The sequence below is a fragment of the Cibotium barometz genome, chromosome 51, assembly GCF_041138505.1.
Source record: "Cibotium barometz isolate CiBa-2024 chromosome 51, ASM4113850v1, whole genome shotgun sequence".
Taxonomy (NCBI): domain Eukaryota; kingdom Viridiplantae; phylum Streptophyta; class Polypodiopsida; order Cyatheales; family Cibotiaceae; genus Cibotium; species Cibotium barometz.
The window spans coordinates 25,720,391-25,746,845 of NC_141096.1; the positions used below are offsets into that span (position 1 = coordinate 25,720,391).

Sequence of the window (26,455 nt, forward strand, 5' to 3'; positions counted from 1 at the left end):
CTCTTGTTGTAGTATTACAATTAGGACAAGTTAGTAAGAAATATTTTGTATTTGATGGTTGAAGAGTTGTATTTTGTGTTGGTTAGGTCAGTTGACCTTGTGATGCTGAGTGCCATCGATGTTTGGCATATATGCATATGTGCATACATGTTTATATGTATGCATGCATGTATACATATATGTTTGTGTGTATATTGTGTAGTGAGGATGCTTTTGTGCAATACAATAAAGCTTTAAAGTTCCTTCTTTCTTGTCCTACAGGTTTTCTCAGCTTTTGGCTTTGTGCACAAGATTGCAACTTTTGAGAAGACTGCAGGTTTTCAGGTTAGTTTTGGTTCTCTTTTGCCACAATGTCAATTTGGCCACTTCTGCCCATTTGTCTACTGGTCTAATTTCAATCCAATGATGTAGGCCCTTGTTCAATTCTCTGATGCGGACACGGCTTCGGCAGCAAGGTCATCTTTGGATGGCAGAAGCATCCCTAGGTAACTTACTATTTTGCTTTGCCAAGCTTGATTTAGTACCTTCCTTTGGGGTCAATAAGTTAGTAGCATCGATTGCCCTAGTCCTCAGCTGGATATTATTGACTGTATGGCTGTTCGGCCTTTGGAATGGGTCTGCAGATACTTGCTAGCTGAGCACGTCGGGCCTTGCCACCTCCGCATCTCGTTCTCTGCACATACAGACCTAAATGTGAAATTCCAAAGTCACAGAAGCAGGTATATCAACCCCTTGGCACAAATATCATGTCCCTTTGTCCATGCATTTGGGAAGACAATTTTGGAAGTTCAGGAGTTTGGTTGTAATGCCAAGTTTTATTTTATGTGCGTTCTAGATTTCAAGAGCTAAACATTGAAGCCTTGGGCAAGTCACATGTAAAGCACAAGGGGGGTGAGTTGTGAGGAGTAATTGATGAGTCACATGAGAAAGTACGTGTAAGCCTTAAGGATGCAGCCCTATTTAAGAATGTTCTTGGCATGGTTTCATCAATGATATGTGAGCACCTTAAGCCTTAAGGATGCAGCCCTATTTAAGAATGTTCTTGGCATGGTTTCATCAATGATATGTGAGCACCTTTCTAATGGAAATAGTGTCCTCTTGAACCTTATCTTGTGTTTGCTCGTGTTCTTGCTTCAATGGATTTCCTCATATCAAGGTGGTTAGAAACGTTAGATATATGTGTCTGATTCAAGTACATAACGTTCTGATAAGATAAGGTTATTTGAATAGTATAAATATAAAACAATTATGGTATGTTAAGTATACCATTATTTTTATAGTTTGAATAGTATAAATATAAAATATGTTAAGTATACCATTATTTTTCTGGTTTTGAATAGTATAAATATAAAATATGTTTTTGAAAGCAATTGTGTACATAACATGTGGAGGTTGTATGGGGAAGCATAGAGGATGCATGGATGTGGCACAGGGGCTGCCTGATAAGGTGTAGGACAAATCAAAACTTCAAAAGCTATATGTAAGCTTGCATAGTTTGTGAGGAGTTTCCACAGAGCATTGAGAGCAGTAACACAAATGTGATTATGTGAGTTGTGTCCATTCTTGTCATACAGCCGGCGGCACTCTCCTGCAGCATGCACATCTAGTTGCATACGCAACTACGTGTCCTGCGTGAGTAAAATGACACTCCTCTCATGTCATGTGCACAGTGTGTATCTACCGTGTGCTACACGCACGCAAGACTAGCTTTGAGGTTTGGGAAAGCTTGGAGCTAGGCAAGCTGATTGACGAGTTGAGTTAGGGATATACTAACGGGCGGGCACCCAAGTATGAACGGGCGGGCGTCCAAGTGTGGACGCTCGTCGATGACCGGCCAAGAGCCTATAAAAGGGTGGCCAAGGTTAGTTATTGAGATATAGAGAGTCTCGCGAGTTTGTGAGAGCTCTATGGTCTTGGAGCCTGGATCTAGTGTAGACGTGCACTTGCTTTATGCAGTCGAGGCCGGCAGCAATCTTGAGGCCCGCGAGGGTAGCTTCGTGGCGGTATGGGACGTCGCGAGGAGGAGATTGGTCGGTACGTCAACCTAGTTAGCTCAGCTCGTGGCTCGGTGGGGATAGCAGCCAAGACTGTGGGCTTGCCCACGGTTGTCATGGTTGGGAGGTGAGTCAGGCCTGCACTCCCTTGTTGTTTATTCGTTTGTTTGCAAGATTCGAGTCTCGTACCAGGAACGATCACGAGGAGATCCTTGGGGATTTGACAGTGGTATCAGAGCATACCTCGTGAACGAGCAAGTCGGTAGGTAGAGAAGATGAGGTCAAAGAAAGATATGTGTTCAAAAAGCTTGCTGTTTTTCTGCGCATACTGCTGGTTTCAGATTCAGTATGTGTGTTTTTTCATCATAAGAACCCGTCATGATAGCGATTGTGGTCTAGAAAGGGTTGTTTGGCTTGCAAAGAAGAGGAAAGATGGGTTTGAACTGTATAAACAGTTTCAGCAGAGAGAAAACAGAGAAAAAAAAAGCATGGTTGCTTTTGGGTTGAACGAGAACGAGAGAGACTGAGAGAAGAGAGATGCGATTGTTGTGTAGCTGTTGGTTGTGACGTGTTGCAGGCGGGCAGACAAGCGGGCGGCCAGGCGTTCGAAAGCGGGCGCCTAGAGCTGCGTAACCAGGCGGCCAGGCCTGCGAAGCCAGGCGGCAGGCGCCTTGGCCTGCGCGGGCAGGCAGGCAGGCGGCCAGGCCTGTGAAGCCAGGCGGCATGCGCCTTGGCCTACGCAGCCAGGCGACCAGGCCGGGCCAGGCAGGCGCCCAGGCCAAGCGAGGCAGGCGCCTAGGTCTACGTCGCCTTGTGGCCAAGCCTAGGCGGGGTTGGCGCAGGCTCCTGCGTACAGCCAGGTACACCCGCACGCAGCAAGGCTGGCGACACGCTCAAACGGCGGCGGCGCTATTTTCGAGAGACCAGAAACAACAAAAAAACAAGTAGCGAAAGTATCCGCCGATTCGATGCTTTTGTTTTTTTGGGTTTTATTAAAACTTTTTTTTACAAAAAGTTTAAAGGTCTCCTCCAAGGTTAAAGGTGTTTAAAAAAGAAAGAAAGAAAGAAAATTGAATATATATATATATATATATATATATATATATATATATATATATATATATATATATATATAAACACAAAAGCAAAAGCTCAAGAAGCTTTTGGGACTAGCTATATAAACCCCTTAAGTGGGCTTCTTGCCACACATCTCTCAAGTTTTCAAGCTCTCAAGCTCTCAAGTTTCCTCGCACTTTTATTGTGTAAAGATCGAATTTTCTCTCCTTACTCTCTTCACGATGTTGACCCAAGAATCAGAGTTGGAGCCCCTTGTTGAACGCGAAGGCTTGCCGGCTACGAAAGATACCGATGCCGATCTTTTTGACGATTATGTGTCAAAATCAGATTTCCAAGAGTTCAAAGTAGCTCTCTAAGCTTCCTCGTCGGAACGTCAAGCACAAATTGCAGCCCAGATGCAAGCTTTGCAAAACTATCGGGTATGGATACCTTGGCTTCTGCTTTGGATCCCAACATTACTCCGGAACCGTTTGGGGGCGAGCCAAAGCAGCCCACCAAGGAGATCGTGGACACTTGGCTACATAAGTCGCAAGTTCACTTTCAGTTTCATCCATATGATGATGGAAAAAAGATCCAGTTAGCGGCAGGTTTCCTCTCCGGCAAAGCTTTGCTTTGGTGGAAGGAACTCAACCCTAAGCCAACAACTTGGGCACAATTCGAAGACGTCTTCAAGAAGGAATCCCTCAAGAAAGAGGATTATTATGATGTTGTTGCTTGGTTTTCAGCTTTGACCATGACCTCACAGCACCTCCTTTATGAGGTCTACCTCCAGAAGTTTAGGGACTTGCAGATGAAAGCTACAAAGATGGATCCCACTACTCTTTTGGGGTTCTTCGTAGCTGGTTTACCAGACTCATATCGTTTACAAGTTAAAAATAACAAATGCAAAACATTGGACGAGGCCATTCATTCAGCTCGTATCTATGATGATACCATGGTCTCTTCCAAGTTGAAACCCATTACCGAGTAGGGAAATAAGCATAAACGAAAGTTCTCCATACCTATGGCTAACACGACTGAAGAAAAGTCTTCGGACCAACCTTCGAAGAATTCAAGTTTGACACCAGCGAAGAAGAAACGAATCCTTTGGGCTTTAAAGCTCAAGAAGAAAGGACGTTGTTTTATCTGCGAAGAAAAAGGACACATGCGTAACGAGTGCTCGAAGCAACAGGGTGCAAAGACCAACGCAGGACCCAAGCCAAAGGCAGCTAACCAGTTGTCTTTGACAGGTACGTCAATTACTGTACTTTCTCGCCCTAGTACTTGTTCTGATTGTCTGTTCAACTCTAAAGTATTTGGCTTACATGATCTTCTCCGCGTTTATGGAGAAGTGAATGGCCATCAGATTCACATTCTTCTAGACCCTGGCAGCTCACACAACTTTGTTAACTACAAACTTGTGCAGAAATTGAGTCTTGATACGACACCCAGCGATCATACCTATGAGGTACGCTTACTTGCGAGAAGGCAAGTATGAGATCGAAAGGTGGAGATGCTTCCAATCCAGATTCAGGACTACAAAGATACTCTGGAATGCTATGTAATGCACCCAGAAAATGTAGACTTGTTATTAGGAATTGAGTGGTTTAAGACTCTTCAAGTCCAGATAGATTGGTCTAGTCATATTTTTTCTTTTCAGCATAGGGACACCCAATATAGTATTTTAGGTGATTGTATTCATCCCTCTCAGGGACCTCTTGTAAATACAATTGATTTTGGAAATATAATGGATTCTTCTTTGTATACTGCTTTCCATTGTGTATTGATTTCACTTTCTTGATTTCTCATACCTTCCATGGATGTCAATGAATTAAGTGTGTTTGAAAGTAAAGTGAGATTCCCCCGGTCGGGGTTGAGCACAATCTTGGCAAACACTTAAGCTATTAACATAATTAAACAATTTTAAATGGCGCAACACAATAGAGTAAGAAGCTGAATTTTATTTTTGCACACTGCACTAGGGCCGGAAAGGGCCGACCCCCCCTTGTAATAGATTTTATTATCAAGGAAAACTGTTACAAGCCTCACGGGCATTCACATGCCAAACTGTTCAAGTGCATCCATGATCATGAAAACAGCATTGCAAACAAATTTGTCGTAGACGATGGAATCCATAGCTTCACTTGAGAGTAGCTTCGTTCCTTGATTCCTTGAAGCTTGTCAAACGCAGCTATGCTCCACTGGCATCCATACACATACACATGTGTGTGCCAGGACCGAGACATAGGAGACCATATTGACAAAGCATTCGAATCTCAAATTGAAAATTGCTTGCAAAATGCTCTTACCAAGTATTGGACGATCAATGTCGAGCTCCACCTCCGTGCGGACGAACTACAGCTTGAATGTGACCGTTTTCCACTTCCGGCTGAAATTAGGGTTTTTGATTTTTAGGGTTTTAAGCAGGTTATATGAGTCCAAAATTGGGCATTTTGGGCTCTTTAGATGCCTATGAGTAAGGGGCATAGCTTGGTATGGTTTCCTCCAAAATTAGGGTTTCTGAAATTAGGGTTTCTGCAGAATTAGGGTTTCTGAAAATTAGGGTTTCAGCAGAATTTGGGGGCGGTAGAATGGTTAGGAGACTCCATATTCATTTAGAAGAGAGAGATAGAGTGAAAAGGTGAGCAACTGGAGGCTTAACTGTGAAAGGAAGAATCTTCAAGCTTTCCATTGGAGTTGGGAGCAAGAGGGAATGAAAATCAGCACTCTCCCCAAGCAAAAAGTTAGAGAGAATAACAAAAATAGGCTCTCTTGAAGGGGGGCGCCTATTTCTAGAGAGAGAGTGTAGAGAGAGGTAATTTTCAAAATGAGTAATAGCATGGTGGCAGGTCCTCATACTGCCACCCAGTCCATAGCCATCCCTTTTCCACACAAATTTAGTGGGAAGGGTGCCTGGACACTCGCCTAGCCGACCGGAAGGGAATTCTAGTCTATTCTTACTTATAGTTTGTCCGCCCGAGCTTTAATGAAGTGTGGACGCCCAATCTCACTTATAACTTGGGCGGACACACTTATTAAAGTGTGGACCTGCAAAACAAAGAATACATTGCTTTAACTCATAAAAGAGTAAAGTGGTGTACTTACCACCTGTCTACAGCCCACAAACGAGGTCAGAATACAGTTTCACTCGCACGGTTCACAAGAGGGCGTCCCCTACATGTGAACTACACAAACAAATCTTGCATGCAATCAAATAGTTCATGCAAAGACAGGATTTTTAACTTGCAAACATGTTATGCAAGGATGCATTGAACAGTCTCCCTATTCATTGAGCTTGTAGTCCGTGGTACCACACTCTGGATTTGGGCGCAGATACACAATCCCAACCCATATATCCAGCCTACTGGCTCTCGGTGTAGACATAAGTCCCCAACCATAAGATGCCAGTCCATCCTACAGAACTCGTCCATAGGCCTGAAGCGCAGAGAATGCCCAAATAGTGACATCCTCCCCTGCTTCTAAACAGTTGACCGCAACTGAAATGCTTCCAAATATGCTTGGAGGAGCTGCGGATACTCCTGGAAGTATGTTTCATCCATCCATTTTGCATCCATAGGAGAATAGTTCTTGAATTTCACAAGGTAGCGCCTCTGGAGTTTGCCACCTGCAAACTTTCGCTCCTTATGAAACACAATTTGCTCTGGCTGCAATACCTCTTCCAGCTCTTCCACCTCTGGTGGATCTTCCATAACCGGTTCCAAAGGTTCCGGTCCCACATATTTGCGCAAGAGGCTCACATGGAATGCATTATGAATCTTCCAATGATCCGGTAAAGCAAGTCGAAAAGCCACATCATTGATCTTCTTGATCACCTTGAAGGGTCCATAATACCTGGTAGAGAGTTTTGGGCATGCTCTCTCCTTGCCAGACCTCTTCCTGAGTCTAGCTTTCTCAAATTTTAGCAATACCAAGTCATTCTCTTTAATGTCCAATTGCCTTCTATGCTTGTCGGCAGCTTTCTTATGCTTTGCTTGAGAGCGTGCAATGGCTGTCCGGACTTGTGAAAAGGCAATATCAAGGTCCCTGACAAAGTCATCAGCAGCAAATATCTCATCTTTTGTGCGTAAGATAGGTGGCAATACCACTTTGCCATAAATGATCTCAAATGGGGCCTTGCCTGTAGAAGCATGTACCGTATTATTGTATGCAAATTCTACAAGCGGTAGATACTTTTCCCAAGAAGATTTCTGATCTGTCACATAGCATTTAAGCAAATCCAACACAGCTGAATTTGCAGCTTCACTTTGTCCATCCGTTTGAGGATGATAAGCTGAAGAAAAATTCAGCTTTGTGCCCATGTTATCAAAAAGAGCTCTCCAAAAGAGGCTTGTTGTTCGGGGATCCCTGTCTCCCACAATTGATTTGGGCATACCATGGTGTTTAAATACCTGTGACAGAAAAATTTTGACCATATGTTCTGGTTTTATGGTCTTTTTGACAGGTAGAAAATGTGCTTGTTTACTAAACCTGTCCACAATTGTCCATATTGCATCATTGCCATTTGGGGTGCGGGGCAAATCCATAATAAAATCCATTGCAATGCTTTCCCATGGCTGGTCCGGAATAGGCAAAGGCTGAAGCAAACCAGGAGTCTTTTGCCTATCAAATTTTACCTTTTGGCAGGTGACACATGCACGTACATAGGCTTCTATATCTTTCCTCATACCTGGCCAAAAGAAGTATCTCTCAATCATTTGAGTAGTAGGGAGTATCCCTCTATGCCCTGCATAAGGTGGTGCATGACATTCATCCAAAACTTTTTGTCTCATGTTTGAAACCACACATAAGCAGTTATCCTTCATGATATAACCATCTTTGACCACATAAGAAGCATGTGTATGACCAGTCATTAAATCAGCCCATAAATCTGAAAAATCAGCATCCAAATGGTACATTTCTCGCATAGTAGACAAGTCTTGATGAGAAGCAACCGAAATTGCAGCCACATATGGTTTTCTGGACAATGCATCTGCTACCACATTTTTCTTGCCAGGAGTATGCAAAATCTGAAAATGAAACATTGAGAGAAAATTGGCCATTCTCATTTGTTTCTCAGAGAGTTTAGTTTGCGTAAGAAAGTACCGCAAACTTTGGTGATCAGTTTTGACAACAAATTCAGCTCCCAATAAGTAATGTTTCCATACTGTGAGAGCATGAATGACGGCCAATAATTCCTTCTGATAAACATCAAGAGTAAGTTCAGCATTTTGCAATCTCCTGCTTTCAAATGCAATGGCATGTCCTTCTTGATTTAAGACGGCTCCAATGCAATTGCCACAAGCATCACATTCTACCACAAATGGCTTTTGCAAGTCTGGAATGATTAAGACTGGCCCTGTGATAATGGCATTTTTGAGCTTATTGAAAGCATTAATCTCAACCTCTGTCCATTTAAACATAGGACGTTTCTTGGTGAGTTCATGCAATGGCGAAGCAATCATTGCAAAGTGAAAGATAAATCTCCTGTAATATGAACATAGACCAAGAAAGCTTCGGACTTCATGAATAGATTTAAGTTCTGGCCAATCTTTGATGGTTTGGATCTTTGCAGGATCCATTCGTACACCATCCTTTGATACTATGTGTCCCAAGTAGTGAATCTCTGAAAGGAAAAATTCACTCTTTTTGGCGTTGATCATAAGCTTATGCTGCCTTAGTTCTTCAAAGACCACTCTTAAGTGCTTTTTGTGATCCTCCTCATTCTTGGAGAATACAAGAATGTCATCAAAGAACACACCTGTAAAAGTTCTATGATTTCTGAAAATTCGGTCCATCATGCGATTGAAAGTAGCCGGGGCATTTGTAAGACCGAATGGCATAACCAAATACTCATAGAGACCAAAAGAAGTGCGAAATGCTGTCTTATGTACATCCTGTGGCATCACTCGCACTTGATGATAGCCGCTTTTAAGATCAATGCGACTAAAACAAGATGATCCATCCAGCTTGTCCAAGATATCATCAATCCTCGGTATGGGAAACCGATTCTTGATGGTAATCTTATTTAATGCCCTGTAATCCACACACATACGGAATGAACCGTCTTTCTTTTGTACAAGAAGAACGGGTGAACAAAATGGCGAAGAACTAGGCCGCACCAAGCCTTTCTCAAGTAGTTCACCCACTTGTTTCATAATCTCTTCTTGTTGGCAAGCACTAACACGATATGCTGGCCTATTTGGAGGTGAATTCCCTGGAACTAATTCAATGCGGTGATCTTCTGGCCGTGAAGGAGGCATTACATTAGGTAAAGAGTCAGCAAAACAATCCCCGAATTCGCTTAAAAATTTCAGCCTCTCTTTAGTAAGAGTGTCCACATGTACATTACTGTGTTCCACATTATCACGTACAAAAACCAAGTACGAAGAAACACTCTTTTTCATTGCTTTATTGATTTGTATATGAGATACAACGGGGATAGTATCACCCGACACACCTGCATCTAAACGATGCTCTCTACCTTTATACATAAAAGTGATTTTGTTGGTCTTGTAATTCTTGGTAGGCTCAAGGCGTGCATGCCAAGGTTTTCCCAGTAATACATCACATCCACTAAGAGGGGCAACGAGAAAGTTCTCGTGGTCGAGGTATCCTTGGATATGCATTCGCAGCTTTCCAATAAGGGGTGTAACCTTCACATCTTTTTCCAGAAAAGCTGAACATGCATGAATTTCGGGTCCCATGTCACCTACTTCAATCCCCAAGGCAGCAGCCATATCAGTGGAGATGAAGTTGTCAGTGGAGCAGTCATCAAACATGAATAAAGCTGGCTGGTCTTTTAGTTGTCCCCATGCTTTGCATACCATTCTATGCATGTTTGCATGTCCCGTGTTGCCCTGTACATCATATACCATGTTGACATGCACTTTAGGCTCTTCTGGCTTCTTATTCTTGTTAGGGCATTGTGGAGAGATGTGATCTTTACTACCGCATTTAAAGCATTTGCCTTCACGAATGTATTGTACCCTTTGTTGAGGAGTCAAGCCATAAACACCCTTTTTCTGCCACGGTTTCTTTTCTTTTGCATTTTCAGCTCTTTGAGGGGGCTTTACATCCTTCAAATCTGAATTTTCAGCTTTGTGCATGGCTTTGAAATCTCTTCTAAAGGGCTGTCCACCCTTTTGCACATTAAAACCAGCTTTCTCCTTACCCTTGCCCAAGCTTTGGTCAATTCTAGATTGCACCCATTTGACATTAAGCTCTTCGGAAGCCAAGACCGAGTTTATGAGTTGACGAAGAGTTTGGTTTGGATAGATTTGTAGTCCTCTTTGGAAGATGGGTTGCAATCCTGACTCAAATTTCCTCTTCTTTTCTTCTTCAGTAACGGTCATGAAGGGTAACACTTCCATTAATACCTCCCAAAATTTGGAGACGTAAGAGGTAATGGATTGCCCTTCTTTTTGCTCCAACCTGTCCCACTTCCTGCATATATCCTGAGTAAAATTTGGAGGCAAAAATTGATCATAAAACTTTTGTTTGAATTCAGCCCATGTAGAAATGGTGTTGCCGGAAAGCTTCTCGGCCAACCACCAATGAGCAGCAGTGCCTTTCATGTACATGCCCACATGTCTGAGTTTTGATGATTCTGAAAATTCTCCCTCATGAAAAGCAATTTCAAATTGGGAGATAAAAGATAGAGCTTTGGTAGAATCATATTCTCCATGAAAATACTCAAACTTAACTGTTTTGTCACCTGCAGTAAACTCTTTAGTCTTCTTCTTCTTATGTTGATGCGTTTCCTCTTCATCTCTCTCGATTGGTTGTTTATTTGCTTCATTAGTAGGAACATATCGCTCAATTCCATCATGAGGAGGGGCTGATTTATGAGTCGGTTCCTTGAGAAGACTTTCATGAGCTTTAATAGATGACCTGTGGGGAGGAGAAACATGTGCGGTAGAGGCATGATGAGAGGTAGCAGACGCCTCTTCTCTTTCCTGTCGCACAATAGATTTAAGCTTTGATGTTTCAGCTGCATGTTGATTCATAAGAGGAGGCTTTTTAAACCTAAGCCCTCCTTCCTTTCGAGTAACTACATCACCTTGTCCCATGAGGTAAGAGACAGCCATATCTCTTGGTTGAACCCCCAATTCCATGGCAACATTTTCCAATGCATCATTCACAAAAGGAGAATGCTTTGACACACGAGATACATGCCTTGACTGTGAGTCTTCATGCATATCCTTGAGTTGTTTTTGCATCATACATAATTGCCTTTTGAGGTCTGCAATTTCAGCCTGCATAGCATCATGTGCATCACTCTGTATAGCCTTCTCCTTACCTCGGGATGGCTGTCCCATATATACATGAGTTGCATTTCCTTCCCTTCTAACATAAGATGGCTGTCCGGCATGTGCAATACCATCATGTGACCCAAGAAAAACATTTTCAGCAGTGTATTGTTCATGCATTTGAGTATCATCATGCACATTGTCTCCTCTTGGCTTCACATATGTACTCTTCCTTGGATTTACATCCCGTGAAGTACCTGTTTGGCTCGCCATAATGCTTAAGAATGCTAACAGCTAGTGTAAGCTAGATTAGGACCGTCTTCCACACAGAAAGGAGGAAGATCCTAGGCTCTGATACCAATGAGATTCCCCCGGTCGGGGTTGAGCACAATCTTGGCAAACACTTAAGCTATTAACATAATTAAACAATTTTAAATGGCGCAACACAATAGAGTAAGAAGCTGAATTTTATTTTTGCACACTGCACTAGGGCCGGAAAGGGCCGACCCCCCCTTGTAATAGATTTTATTATCAAGGAAAACTGTTACAAGCCTCACGGGCATTCACATGCCAAACTGTTCAAGTGCATCCATGATCATGAAAACAGCATTGCAAACAAATTTGTCGTAGACGATGGAATCCATAGCTTCACTTGAGAGTAGCTTCGTTCCTTGATTCCTTGAAGCTTGTCAAACGCAGCTATGCTCCACTGGCATCCATACACATACACATGTGTGTGCCAGGACCGAGACATAGGAGACCATATTGTCAAAGCATTCGAATCTCAAATTGAAAATTGCTTGCAAAATGCTCTTACCAAGTATTGGACGATCAATGTCGAGCTCCACCTCCGTGCGGACGAACTACAGCTTGAATGTGACCGTTTTCCACTTCCGGCTGAAATTAGGGTTTCTGATTTTTAGGGTTTTAAGCAGGTTATATGAGTCCAAAATTGGGCATTTTGGGCTCTTTAGATGCCTATGAGTAAGGGGCACAGCTTGGTATGGTTTCCTCCAAAATTAGGGTTTCTGAAATTAGGGTTTCTGCAGAATTAGGGTTTCTGAAAATTAGGGTTTCAGCAGAATTTGGGGGCGGTAGAATGGTTAGGAGACTCCATATTCATTTAGAAGAGAGAGATAGAGTGAAAAGGTGAGCAACTGGAGGCTTAACTGTGAAAGGAAGAATCTTCAAGCTTTCCATTGGAGTTGGGAGCAAGAGGGAATGAAAATCAGCACTCTCCCCAAGCAAAAAGTTAGAGAGAATAACAAAAATAGGCTCTCTTGAAGGGGGGCGCCTATTTCTAGAGAGAGAGTGTAGAGAGAGGTAATTTTCAAAATGAGTAATAGCATGGTGGCAGGTCCTCATACTGCCACCCAGTCCATAGCCATCCCTTTTCCACACAAATTTAGTGGGAAGGGTGCCTGGACACTCGCCTAGCCGACCGGAAGGGAATTCTAGTCTATTCTTACTGATAGTTTGTCCGCCCGAGCTTTAATGAAGTGTGGACGCCCAATCTCACTTATAACTTGGGCGGACACACTTATTAAAGTGTGGACCTGCAAAACAAAGAATACATTGCTTTAACTCATAAAAGAGTAAAGTGGTGTACTTACCACCTGTCTACAGCCCACAAACGAGGTCAGAATACAGTTTCACTCGCACGGTTCACAAGAGGGCGTCCCCTACATGTGAACTACACAAACAAATCTTGCATGCAATCAAATAGTTCATGCAAAGACAGGATTTTTAACTTGCAAACATGTTATGCAAGGATGCATTGAACAGTCTCCCTATTCATTTAGCTTGTAGTCCGTGGTACCACACTCTGGATTTGGGCGCAGATACACAATCCCAACCCATATATCCAGCCTACTGGCTCTCGGTGTAGACATAAGTCCCCAACCATAAGATGCCAGTCCATCCTACAGAACTCGTCCATAGGCCTGAAGCGCAGAGAATGCCCAAATAGTGACATCCTCCCCTGCTTCTAAACAGTTGACCGCAACTGAAATGCTTCCAAATATGCTTGGAGGAGCTGCGGATACTCCTGGAAGTATGTTTCATCCATCCATTTTGCATCCATAGGAGAATAGTTCTTGAATTTCACAAGGTAGCGCCTCTGGAGTTTGCCACCTGCAAACTTTCGCTCCTTATGAAACACAATTTGCTTTGGCTGCAATACCTCTTCCAGCTCTTCCACCTCTGGTGGATCTTCCATAACCGGTTCCAAAGGTTCCGGTCCCACATATTTGCGCAAGAGGCTCACATGGAATGCATTATGAATCTTCCAATGATCCGGTAAAGCAAGTCGAAAAGCCACATCATTGATCTTCTTGATCACCTTGAAGGGTCCATAATACCTGGTAGAGAGTTTTGGGCATGCTCTCTCCTTGCCAGACCTCTTCCTGAGTCTAGCTTTCTCAAATTTTAGCAATACCAAGTCATTCTCTTTAATGTCCAATTGCCTTCTATGCTTGTCGGCAGCTTTCTTATGCTTTGCTTGAGAGCGTGCAATGGCTGTCCGGACTTGTGAAAAGGCAATATCAAGGTCCCTGACAAAGTCATCAGCAGCAAATATCTCATCTTTTGTGCGTAAGATAGGTGGCAATACCACTTTGCCATAAATGATCTCAAATGGGGCCTTGCCTGTAGAAGCATGTACCGTATTATTGTATGCAAATTCTACAAGCGGTAGATACTTTTCCCAAGAAGATTTCTGATCTGTCACATAGCATTTAAGCAAATCCAACACAGCTGAATTTGCAGCTTCACTTTGTCCATCCGTTTGAGGATGATAAGCTGAAGAAAAATTCAGCTTTGTGCCCATGTTATCAAAAAGAGCTCTCCAAAAGAGGCTTGTTGTTCGGGGATCCCTGTCTCCCACAATTGATTTGGGCATACCATGGTGTTTAAATACCTGTGACAGAAAAATTTTGACCATATGTTCTGGTTTTATGGTCTTTTTGACAGGTAGAAAATGTGCTTGTTTACTAAACCTGTCCACAATTGTCCATATTGCATCATTGCCATTTGGGGTGCGGGGCAAATCCATAATAAAATCCATTGCAATGCTTTCCCATGGCTGGTCCGGAATAGGCAAAGGCTGAAGCAAACCAGGAGTCTTTTGCCTATCAAATTTTACCTTTTGGCAGGTGACACATGCACGTACATAGGCTTCTATATCTTTCCTCATACCTGGCCAAAAGAAGTATCTCTCAATCATTTGAGTAGTAGGGAGTATCCCTCTATGCCCTGCATAAGGTGGTGCATGACATTCATCCAAAACTTTTTGTCTCATGTTTGAAACCACACATAAGCAGTTATCCTTCATGATATAACCATCTTTGACCACATAAGAAGCATGTGTATGACCAGTCATTAAATCAGCCCATAAATCTGAAAAATCAGCATCCAAATGGTACATTTCTCGCATAGTAGACAAGTCTTGATGAGAAGCAACCGAAATTGCAGCCACATATGGTTTTCTGGACAATGCATCTGCTACCACATTTTTCTTGCCAGGAGTATGCAAAATCTGAAAATGAAACATTGAGAGAAAATTGGCCATTCTCATTTGTTTCTCAGAGAGTTTAGTTTGCGTAAGAAAGTACCGCAAACTTTGGTGATCAGTTTTGACAACAAATTCAGCTCCCAATAAGTAATGTTTCCATACTGTGAGAGCATGAATGACGGCCAATAATTCCTTCTGATAAACATCAAGAGTAAGTTCAGCATTTTGCAATCTCCTGCTTTCAAATGCAATGGCATGTCCTTCTTGATTTAAGACGGCTCCAATGCAATTGCCACAAGCATCACATTCTACCACAAATGGCTTTTGCAAGTCTGGAATGATTAAGACTGGCCCTGTGATAATGGCATTTTTGAGCTTATTGAAAGCATTAATCTCAACCTCTGTCCATTTAAACATAGGACGTTTCTTGGTGAGTTCATGCAATGGCGAAGCAATCATTGCAAAGTGAAAGATAAATCTCCTGTAATATGAACATAGACCAAGAAAGCTTCGGACTTCATGAATAGATTTAAGTTCTGGCCAATCTTTGATGGTTTGGATCTTTGCAGGATCCATTCGTACACCATCCTTTGATACTATGTGTCCCAAGTAGTGAATCTCTGAAAGGAAAAATTCACTCTTTTTGGCGTTGATCATAAGCTTATGCTGCCTTAGTTCTTCAAAGACCACTCTTAAGTGCTTTTTGTGATCCTCCTCATTCTTGGAGAATACAAGAATGTCATCAAAGAACACACCTGTAAAAGTTCTATGATTTCTGAAAATTCGGTCCATCATGCGATTGAAAGTAGCCGGGGCATTTGTAAGACCGAATGGCATAACCAAATACTCATAGAGACCAAAAGAAGTGCGAAATGCTGTCTTATGTACATCCTGTGGCATCACTCGCACTTGATGATAGCCGCTTTTAAGATCAATGCGACTAAAACAAGATGATCCATCCAGCTTGTCCAAGATATCATCAATCCTCGGTATGGGAAACCGATTCTTGATGGTAATCTTATTTAATGCCCTGTAATCCACACACATACGGAATGAACCGTCTTTCTTTTGTACAAGAAGAACGGGTGAACAAAATGGCGAAGAACTAGGCCGCACCAAGCCTTTCTCAAGTAGTTCACCCACTTGTTTCATAATCTCTTCTTGTTGGCAAGCACTAACACGATATGCTGGCCTATTTGGAGGTGAATTCCCTGGAACTAATTCAATGCGGTGATCTTCTGGCCGTGAAGGAGGCATTACATTAGGTAAAGAGTCAGCAAAACAATCCCCGAATTCGCTTAAAAATTTCAGCCTCTCTTTAGTAAGAGTGTCCACATGTACATTACTGTGTTCCACATTATCACGTACAAAAACCAAGTACGAAGAAACACTCTTTTTCATTGCTTTATTGATTTGTATATGAGATACAACGGGGATAGTATCACCCGACACACCTGCATCTAAACGATGCTCTCTACCTTTATACATAAAAGTGATTTTGTTGGTCTTGTAATTCTTGGTAGGCTCAAGGCGTGCATGCCAAGGTTTTCCCAGTAATACATCACATCCACTAAGAGGGGCAACGAGAAAGTTCTCGTGGTCGAGGTATCCTTGGATATGCATTCGCAGCTTTCCAATAAGGGGTGTAACCTTCACATCTTTTTCCAGAAAAGCTGAACATGCATGAATTTCGGGTCCCATGTCACCTACTTCAATCCCCAAGGCAGCAGCCATATCAGTGGAGATGAAGTTGTCAGTGGAGCAGTCATCAAACATGAATAAAGCTGGCTGGTCTTTTAGTTGTCCCCATGCTTTGCATACCATTCTATGCATGTTTGCATGTCCCGTGTTGCCCTGTACATCATATACCATGTTGACATGCACTTTAGGCTCTTCTGGCTTCTTATTCTTGTTAGGGCATTGTGGAGAGATGTGATCTTTACTACCGCATTTAAAGCATTTGCCTTCACGAATGTATTGTACCCTTTGTTGAGGAGTCAAGCCATAAACACCCTTTTTCTGCCACGGTTTCTTTTCTTTTGCATTTTCAGCTCTTTGAGGGGGCTTTACATCCTTCAAATCTGAATTTTCAGCTTTGTGCATGGCTTTGAAATCTCTTCTAAAGGGCTGTCCACCCTTTTGCACATTAAAACCAGCTTTCTCCTTACCCTTGCCCAAGCTTTGGTCAATTCTAGATTGCACCCATTTGACATTAAGCTCTTCGGAAGCCAAGACCGAGTTTATGAGTTGACGAAGAGTTTGGTTTGGATAGATTTGTAGTCCTCTTTGGAAGATGGGTTGCAATCCTGACTCAAATTTCCTCTTCTTTTCTTCTTCAGTAACGGTCATGAAGGGTAACACTTCCATTAATACCTCCCAAAATTTGGAGACGTAAGAGGTAATGGATTGCCCTTCTTTTTGCTCCAACCTGTCCCACTTCCTGCATATATCCTGAGTAAAATTTGGAGGCAAAAATTGATCATAAAACTTTTGTTTGAATTCAGCCCATGTAGAAATGGTGTTGCCGGAAAGCTTCTCGGCCAACCACCAATGAGCAGCAGTGCCTTTCATGTACATGCCCACATGTCTGAGTTTTGATGATTCTGAAAATTCTCCCTCATGAAAAGCAATTTCAAATTGGGAGATAAAAGATAGAGCTTTGGTAGAATCATATTCTCCATGAAAATACTCAAACTTAACTGTTTTGTCACCTGCAGTAAACTCTTTAGTCTTCTTCTTCTTATGTTGATGCGTTTCCTCTTCATCTCTCTCGATTGGTTGTTTATTTGCTTCATTAGTAGGAACATATCGCTCAATTCCATCATGAGGAGGGGCTGATTTATGAGTCGGTTCCTTGAGAAGACTTTCATGAGCTTTAATAGATGACCTGTGGGGAGGAGAAACATGTGCGGTAGAGGCATGATGAGAGGTAGCAGACGCCTCTTCTCTTTCCTGTCGCACAATAGATTTAAGCTTTGATGTTTCAGCTGCATGTTGATTCATAAGAGGAGGCTTTTTAAACCTAAGCCCTCCTTCCTTTCGAGTAACTACATCACCTTGTCCCATGAGGTAAGAGACAGCCATATCTCTTGGTTGAACCCCCAATTCCATGGCAACATTTTCCAATGCATCATTCACAAAAGGAGAATGCTTTGACACACGAGATACATGCCTTGACTGTGAGTCTTCATGCATATCCTTGAGTTGTTTTTGCATCATACATAATTGCCTTTTGAGGTCTGCAATTTCAGCCTGCATAGCATCATGTGCATCACTCTGTATAGCCTTCTCCTTACCTCGGGATGGCTGTCCCATATATACATGAGTTGCATTTCCTTCCCTTCTAACATAAGATGGCTGTCCGGCATGTGCAATACCATCATGTGACCCAAGAAAAACATTTTCAGCAGTGTATTGTTCATGCATTTGAGTATCATCATGCACATTGTCTCCTCTTGGCTTCACATATGTACTCTTCCTTGGATTTACATCCCGTGAAGTACCTGTTTGGCTCGCCATAATGCTTAAGAATGCTAACAGCTAGTGTAAGCTAGATTAGGACCGTCTTCCACACAGAAAGGAGGAAGATCCTAGGCTCTGATACCAATGAGATTCCCCCGGTCGGGGTTGAGCACAATCTTGGCAAACACTTAAGCTATTAACATAATTAAACAATTTTAAATGGCGCAACACAATAGAGTAAGAAGCTGAATTTTATTTTTGCACACTGCACTAGGGCCGGAAAGGGCCGACCCCCCCTTGTAATAGATTTTATTATCAAGGAAAACTGTTACAAGCCTCACGGGCATTCACATGCCAAACTGTTCAAGTGCATCCATGATCATGAAAACAGCATTGCAAACAAATTTGTCGTAGACGATGGAATCCATAGCTTCACTTGAGAGTAGCTTCGTTCCTTGATTCCTTGAAGCTTGTCAAACGCAGCTATGCTCCACTGGCATCCATACACATACACATGTGTGTGCCAGGACCGAGACATAGGAGACCATATTGTCAAAGCATTCGAATCTCAAATTGAAAATTGCTTGCAAAATGCTCTTACCAAGTATTGGACGATCAATGTCGAGCTCCACCTCCGTGCGGACGAACTACAGCTTGAATGTGACCGTTTTCCACTTCCGGCTGAAATTAGGGTTTCTGATTTTTAGGGTTTTAAGCAGGTTATATGAGTCCAAAATTGGGCATTTTGGGCTCTTTAGATGCCTATGAGTAAGGGGCACAGCTTGGTATGGTTTCCTCCAAAATTAGGGTTTCTGAAATTAGGGTTTCTGCAGAATTAGGGTTTCTGAAAATTAGGGTTTCAGCAGAATTTGGGGGCGGTAGAATGGTTAGGAGACTCCATATTCATTTAGAAGAGAGAGATAGAGTGAAAAGGTGAGCAACTGGAGGCTTAACTGTGAAAGGAAGAATCTTCAAGCTTTCCATTGGAGTTGGGAGCAAGAGGGAATGAAAATCAGCACTCTCCCCAAGCAAAAAGTTAGAGAGAATAACAAAAATAGGCTCTCTTGAAGGGGGGCGCCTATTTCTAGAGAGAGAGTGTAGAGAGAGGTAATTTTCAAAATGAGTAATAGCATGGTGGCAGGTCCTCATACTGCCACCCAGTCCATAGCCATCCCTTTTCCACACAAATTTAGTGGGAAGGGTGCCTGGACACTCGCCTAGCCGACCGGAAGGGAATTCTAGTCTATTCTTACTGATAGTTTGTCCGCCCGAGCTTTAATGAAGTGTGGACGCCCAATCTCACTTATAACTTGGGCGGACACACTTATTAAAGTGTGGACCTGCAAAACAAAGAATACATTGCTTTAACTCATAAAAGAGTAAAGTGGTGTACTTACCACCTGTCTACAGCCCACAAACGAGGTCAGAATACAGTTTCACTCGCACGGTTCACAAGAGGGCGTCCCCTACATGTGAACTACACAAACAAATCTTGCATGCAATCAAATAGTTCATGCAAAGACAGGATTTTTAACTTGCAAACATGTTATGCAAGGATGCATTGAACAGTCTCCCTATTCATTTAGCTTGTAGTCCGTGGTACCACACTCTGGATTTGGGCGCAGATACACAATCCCAACCCATATATCCAGCCTACTGGCTCTCGGTGTAGACATAAGTCCCCAACCATAAGATGCCAGTCCATCCTACAGAACTCGTCCATAGGCCTGAAGCGCAGAGAATGCCCAAATAGTGACATCCTCCCCTGCTTCTAAACAGTTGACCGCAACTGAAATGCTTCCAAATATGCTTGGAGGAGCTGCGGATACTCCTGGAAGTATGTTTCATCCATCCATTTTGCATCCATAGGAGAATAGTTCTTGAATTTCACAAGGTAGCGCCTCTGGAGTTTGCCACCTGCAAACTTTCGCTCCTTATGAAACACAATTTGCTCTGGCTGCAATACCTCTTCCAGCTCTTCCACCTCTGGTGGATCTTCCATAACCGGTTCCAAAGGTTCCGGTCCCACATATTTGCGCAAGAGGCTCACATGGAATGCATTATGAATCTTCCAATGATCCGGTAAAGCAAGTCGAAAAGCCACATCATTGATCTTCTTGATCACCTTGAAGGGTCCATAATACCTGGTAGAGAGTTTTGGGCATGCTCTCTCCTTGCCAGACCTCTTCCTGAGTCTAGCTTTCTCAAATTTTAGCAATACCAAGTCATTCTCTTTAATGTCCAATTGCCTTCTATGCTTGTCGGCAGCTTTCTTATGCTTTGCTTGAGAGCGTGCAATGGCTGTCCGGACTTGTGAAAAGGCAATATCAAGGTCCCTGACAAAGTCATCAGCAGCAAATATCTCATCTTTTGTGCGTAAGATAGGTGGCAATACCACTTTGCCATAAATGATCTCAAATGGGGCCTTGCCTGTAGAAGCATGTACCGTATTATTGTATGCAAATTCTACAAGCGGTAGATACTTTTCCCAAGAAGATTTCTGATCTGTCACATAGCATTTAAGCAAATCCAACACAGCTGAATTTGCAGCTTCACTTTGTCCATCCGTTTGAGGATGATAAGCTGAAGAAAAATTCAGCTTTGTGCCCATGTTATCAAAAAGAGCTCTCCAAAAGAGGCTTGTTGTTCGGGGATCCCTGTCTCCCACAATTGATTTGGGCATACCATGGTGTTTAAATACCTGTGACAGAAAAATTTTGACCATATGTTCTGGTTTTATGGTCTTTTTGACAGGTAGAAAATGTGCTTGTTTACTAAACCTGTCCACAATTGTCCATATTGCATCATTGCCATTTGGGGTGCGGGGCAAATCCATAATAAAATCCATTGCAATGCTTTCCCATGGCTGGTCCGGAATAGGCAAAGGCTGAAGCAAACCAGGAGTCTTTTGCCTATCAAATTTTACCTTTTGGCAGGTGACACATGCACGTACATAGGCTTCTATATCTTTCCTCATACCTGGCCAAAAGAAGTATCTCTCAATCATTTGAGTAGTAGGGAGTATCCCTCTATGCCCTGCATAAGGTGGTGCATGACATTCATCCAAAACTTTTTGTCTCATGTTTGAAACCACACATAAGCAGTTATCCTTCATGATATAACCATCTTTGACCACATAAGAAGCATGTGTATGACCAGTCATTAAATCAGCCCATAAATCTGAAAAATCAGCATCCAAATGGTACATTTCTCGCATAGTAGACAAGTCTTGATGAGAAGCAACCGAAATTGCAGCCACATATGGTTTTCTGGACAATGCATCTGCTACCACATTTTTCTTGCCAGGAGTATGCAAAATCTGAAAATGAAACATTGAGAGAAAATTGGCCATTCTCATTTGTTTCTCAGAGAGTTTAGTTTGCGTAAGAAAGTACCGCAAACTTTGGTGATCAGTTTTGACAACAAATTCAGCTCCCAATAAGTAATGTTTCCATACTGTGAGAGCATGAATGACGGCCAATAATTCCTTCTGATAAACATCAAGAGTAAGTTCAGCATTTTGCAATCTCCTGCTTTCAAATGCAATGGCATGTCCTTCTTGATTTAAGACGGCTCCAATGCAATTGCCACAAGCATCACATTCTACCACAAATGGCTTTTGCAAGTCTGGAATGATTAAGACTGGCCCTGTGATAATGGCATTTTTGAGCTTATTGAAAGCATTAATCTCAACCTCTGTCCATTTAAACATAGGACGTTTCTTGGTGAGTTCATGCAATGGCGAAGCAATCATTGCAAAGTGAAAGATAAATCTCCTGTAATATGAACATAGACCAAGAAAGCTTCGGACTTCATGAATAGATTTAAGTTCTGGCCAATCTTTGATGGTTTGGATCTTTGCAGGATCCATTCGTACACCATCCTTTGATACTATGTGTCCCAAGTAGTGAATCTCTGAAAGGAAAAATTCACTCTTTTTGGCGTTGATCATAAGCTTATGCTGCCTTAGTTCTTCAAAGACCACTCTTAAGTGCTTTTTGTGATCCTCCTCATTCTTGGAGAATACAAGAATGTCATCAAAGAACACACCTGTAAAAGTTCTATGATTTCTGAAAATTCGGTCCATCATGCGATTGAAAGTAGCCGGGGCATTTGTAAGACCGAATGGCATAACCAAATACTCATAGAGACCAAAAGAAGTGCGAAATGCTGTCTTATGTACATCCTGTGGCATCACTCGCACTTGATGATAGCCGCTTTTAAGATCAATGCGACTAAAACAAGATGATCCATCCAGCTTGTCCAAGATATCATCAATCCTCGGTATGGGAAACCGATTCTTGATGGTAATCTTATTTAATGCCCTGTAATCCACACACATACGGAATGAACCGTCTTTCTTTTGTACAAGAAGAACGGGTGAACAAAATGGCGAAGAACTAGGCCGCACCAAGCCTTTCTCAAGTAGTTCACCCACTTGTTTCATAATCTCTTCTTGTTGGCAAGCACTAACACGATATGCTGGCCTATTTGGAGGTGAATTCCCTGGAACTAATTCAATGCGGTGATCTTCTGGCCGTGAAGGAGGCATTACATTAGGTAAAGAGTCAGCAAAACAATCCCCGAATTCGCTTAAAAATTTCAGCCTCTCTTTAGTAAGAGTGTCCACATGTACATTACTGTGTTCCACATTATCACGTACAAAAACCAAGTACGAAGAAACACTCTTTTTCATTGCTTTATTGATTTGTATATGAGATACAACGGGGATAGTATCACCCGACACACCTGCATCTAAACGATGCTCTCTACCTTTATACATAAAAGTGATTTTGTTGGTCTTGTAATTCTTGGTAGGCTCAAGGCGTGCATGCCAAGGTTTTCCCAGTAATACATCACATCCACTAAGAGGGGCAACGAGAAAGTTCTCGTGGTCGAGGTATCCTTGGATATGCATTCGCAGCTTTCCAATAAGGGGTGTAACCTTCACATCTTTTTCCAGAAAAGCTGAACATGCATGAATTTCGGGTCCCATGTCACCTACTTCAATCCCCAAGGCAGCAGCCATATCAGTGGAGATGAAGTTGTCAGTGGAGCAGTCATCAAACATGAATAAAGCTGGCTGGTCTTTTAGTTGTCCCCATGCTTTGCATACCATTCTATGCATGTTTGCATGTCCCGTGTTGCCCTGTACATCATATACCATGTTGACATGCACTTTAGGCTCTTCTGGCTTCTTATTCTTGTTAGGGCATTGTGGAGAGATGTGATCTTTACTACCGCATTTAAAGCATTTGCCTTCACGAATGTATTGTACCCTTTGTTGAGGAGTCAAGCCATAAACACCCTTTTTCTGCCACGGTTTCTTTTCTTTTGCATTTTCAGCTCTTTGAGGGGGCTTTACATCCTTCAAATCTGAATTTTCAGCTTTGTGCATGGCTTTGAAATCTCTTCTAAAGGGCTGTCCACCCTTTTGCACATTAAAACCAGCTTTCTCCTTACCCTTGCCCAAGCTTTGGTCAATTCTAGATTGCACCCATTTGACATTAAGCTCTTCGGAAGCCAAGACCGAGTTTATGAGTTGACGAAGAGTTTGGTTTGGATAGATTTGTAGTCCTCTTTGGAAGATGGGTTGCAATCCTGACTCAAATTTCCTCTTCTTTTCTTCTTCAGTAACGGTCATGAAGGGTAACACTTCCATTAATACCTCCCAAAATTTGGAGACGTAAGAGGTAATGGATTGCCCTTCTTTTTGCTCCAACCTGTCCCACTTCCTGCATATATCCTGAGTAAAATTTGGAGGCAAAAATTGATCATAAAACTTTTGTTTGAATTCAGCCCATGTAGAAATGGTGTTGCCGGAAAGCTTCTCGGCCAACCACCAATGAGCAGCAGTGCCTTTCATGTACATGCCCACATGTCTGAGTTTTGATGATTCTGAAAATTCTCCCTCATGAAAAGCAATTTCAAATTGGGAGATAAAAGATAGAGCTTTGGTAGAATCATATTCTCCATGAAAATACTCAAACTTAACTGTTTTGTCACCTGCAGTAAACTCTTTAGTCTTCTTCTTCTTATGTTGATGCGTTTCCTCTTCATCTCTCTCGATTGGTTGTTTATTTGCTTCATTAGTAGGAACATATCGCTCAATTCCATCATGAGGAGGGGCTGATTTATGAGTCGGTTCCTTGAGAAGACTTTCATGAGCTTTAATAGATGACCTGTGGGGAGGAGAAACATGTGCGGTAGAGGCATGATGAGAGGTAGCAGACGCCTCTTCTCTTTCCTGTCGCACAATAGATTTAAGCTTTGATGTTTCAGCTGCATGTTGATTCATAAGAGGAGGCTTTTTAAACCTAAGCCCTCCTTCCTTTCGAGTAACTACATCACCTTGTCCCATGAGGTAAGAGACAGCCATATCTCTTGGTTGAACCCCCAATTCCATGGCAACATTTTCCAATGCATCATTCACAAAAGGAGAATGCTTTGACACACGAGATACATGCCTTGACTGTGAGTCTTCATGCATATCCTTGAGTTGTTTTTGCATCATACATAATTGCCTTTTGAGGTCTGCAATTTCAGCCTGCATAGCATCATGTGCATCACTCTGTATAGCCTTCTCCTTACCTCGGGATGGCTGTCCCATATATACATGAGTTGCATTTCCTTCCCTTCTAACATAAGATGGCTGTCCGGCATGTGCAATACCATCATGTGACCCAAGAAAAACATTTTCAGCAGTGTATTGTTCATGCATTTGAGTATCATCATGCACATTGTCTCCTCTTGGCTTCACATATGTACTCTTCCTTGGATTTACATCCCGTGAAGTACCTGTTTGGCTCGCCATAATGCTTAAGAATGCTAACAGCTAGTGTAAGCTAGATTAGGACCGTCTTCCACACAGAAAGGAGGAAGATCCTAGGCTCTGATACCAATGAGATTCCCCCGGTCGGGGTTGAGCACAATCTTGGCAAACACTTAAGCTATTAACATAATTAAACAATTTTAAATGGCGCAACACAATAGAGTAAGAAGCTGAATTTTATTTTTGCACACTGCACTAGGGCCGGAAAGGGCCGACCCCCCCTTGTAATAGATTTTATTATCAAGGAAAACTGTTACAAGCCTCACGGGCATTCACATGCCAAACTGTTCAAGTGCATCCATGATCATGAAAACAGCATTGCAAACAAATTTGTCGTAGACGATGGAATCCATAGCTTCACTTGAGAGTAGCTTCGTTCCTTGATTCCTTGAAGCTTGTCAAACGCAGCTATGCTCCACTGGCATCCATACACATACACATGTGTGTGCCAGGACCGAGACATAGGAGACCATATTGACAAAGCATTCGAATCTCAAATTGAAAATTGCTTGCAAAATGCTCTTACCAAGTATTGGACGATCAATGTCGAGCTCCACCTCCGTGCGGACGAACTACAGCTTGAATGTGACCGTTTTCCACTTCCGGCTGAAATTAGGGTTTCTGATTTTTAGGGTTTTAAGCAGGTTATATGAGTCCAAAATTGGGCATTTTGGGCTCTTTAGATGCCTATGAGTAAGGGGCACAGCTTGGTATGGTTTCCTCCAAAATTAGGGTTTCTGAAATTAGGGTTTCTGCAGAATTAGGGTTTCTGAAAATTAGGGTTTCAGCAGAATTTGGGGGCGGTAGAATGGTTAGGAGACTCCATATTCATTTAGAAGAGAGAGATAGAGTGAAAAGGTGAGCAACTGGAGGCTTAACTGTGAAAGGAAGAATCTTCAAGCTTTCCATTGGAGTTGGGAGCAAGAGGGAATGAAAATCAGCACTCTCCCCAAGCAAAAAGTTAGAGAGAATAACAAAAATAGGCTCTCTTGAAGGGGGGCGCCTATTTCTAGAGAGAGAGTGTAGAGAGAGGTAATTTTCAAAATGAGTAATAGCATGGTGGCAGGTCCTCATACTGCCACCCAGTCCATAGCCATCCCTTTTCCACACAAATTTAGTGGGAAGGGTGCCTGGACACTCGCCTAGCCGACCGGAAGGGAATTCTAGTCTATTCTTACTTATAGTTTGTCCGCCCGAGCTTTAATGAAGTGTGGACGCCCAATCTCACTTATAACTTGGGCGGACACACTTATTAAAGTGTGGACCTGCAAAACAAAGAATACATTGCTTTAACTCATAAAAGAGTAAAGTGGTGTACTTACCACCTGTCTACAGCCCACAAACGAGGTCA

The 26,455-nt window shown here is 42.4% G+C and overlaps 1 protein-coding gene across 1 annotated transcript in view; it reads left to right on the top strand.

The window, feature by feature from the left end:
- LOC147609470 (polypyrimidine tract-binding protein homolog 1-like) overlaps positions 1-26,455 on the top strand; it is a 35,104-nt gene that overhangs the window by 2,408 nt on the left and 6,241 nt on the right. The window contains exons 3-5 of the mRNA XM_086787440.1: positions 262-324; positions 412-485; positions 624-719. Of these exons, the coding sequence (XP_086643566.1) occupies positions 262-324; positions 412-485; positions 624-719 (233 nt within the window). The remainder of the gene's footprint in view (positions 1-261; positions 325-411; positions 486-623; positions 720-26,455) is intronic.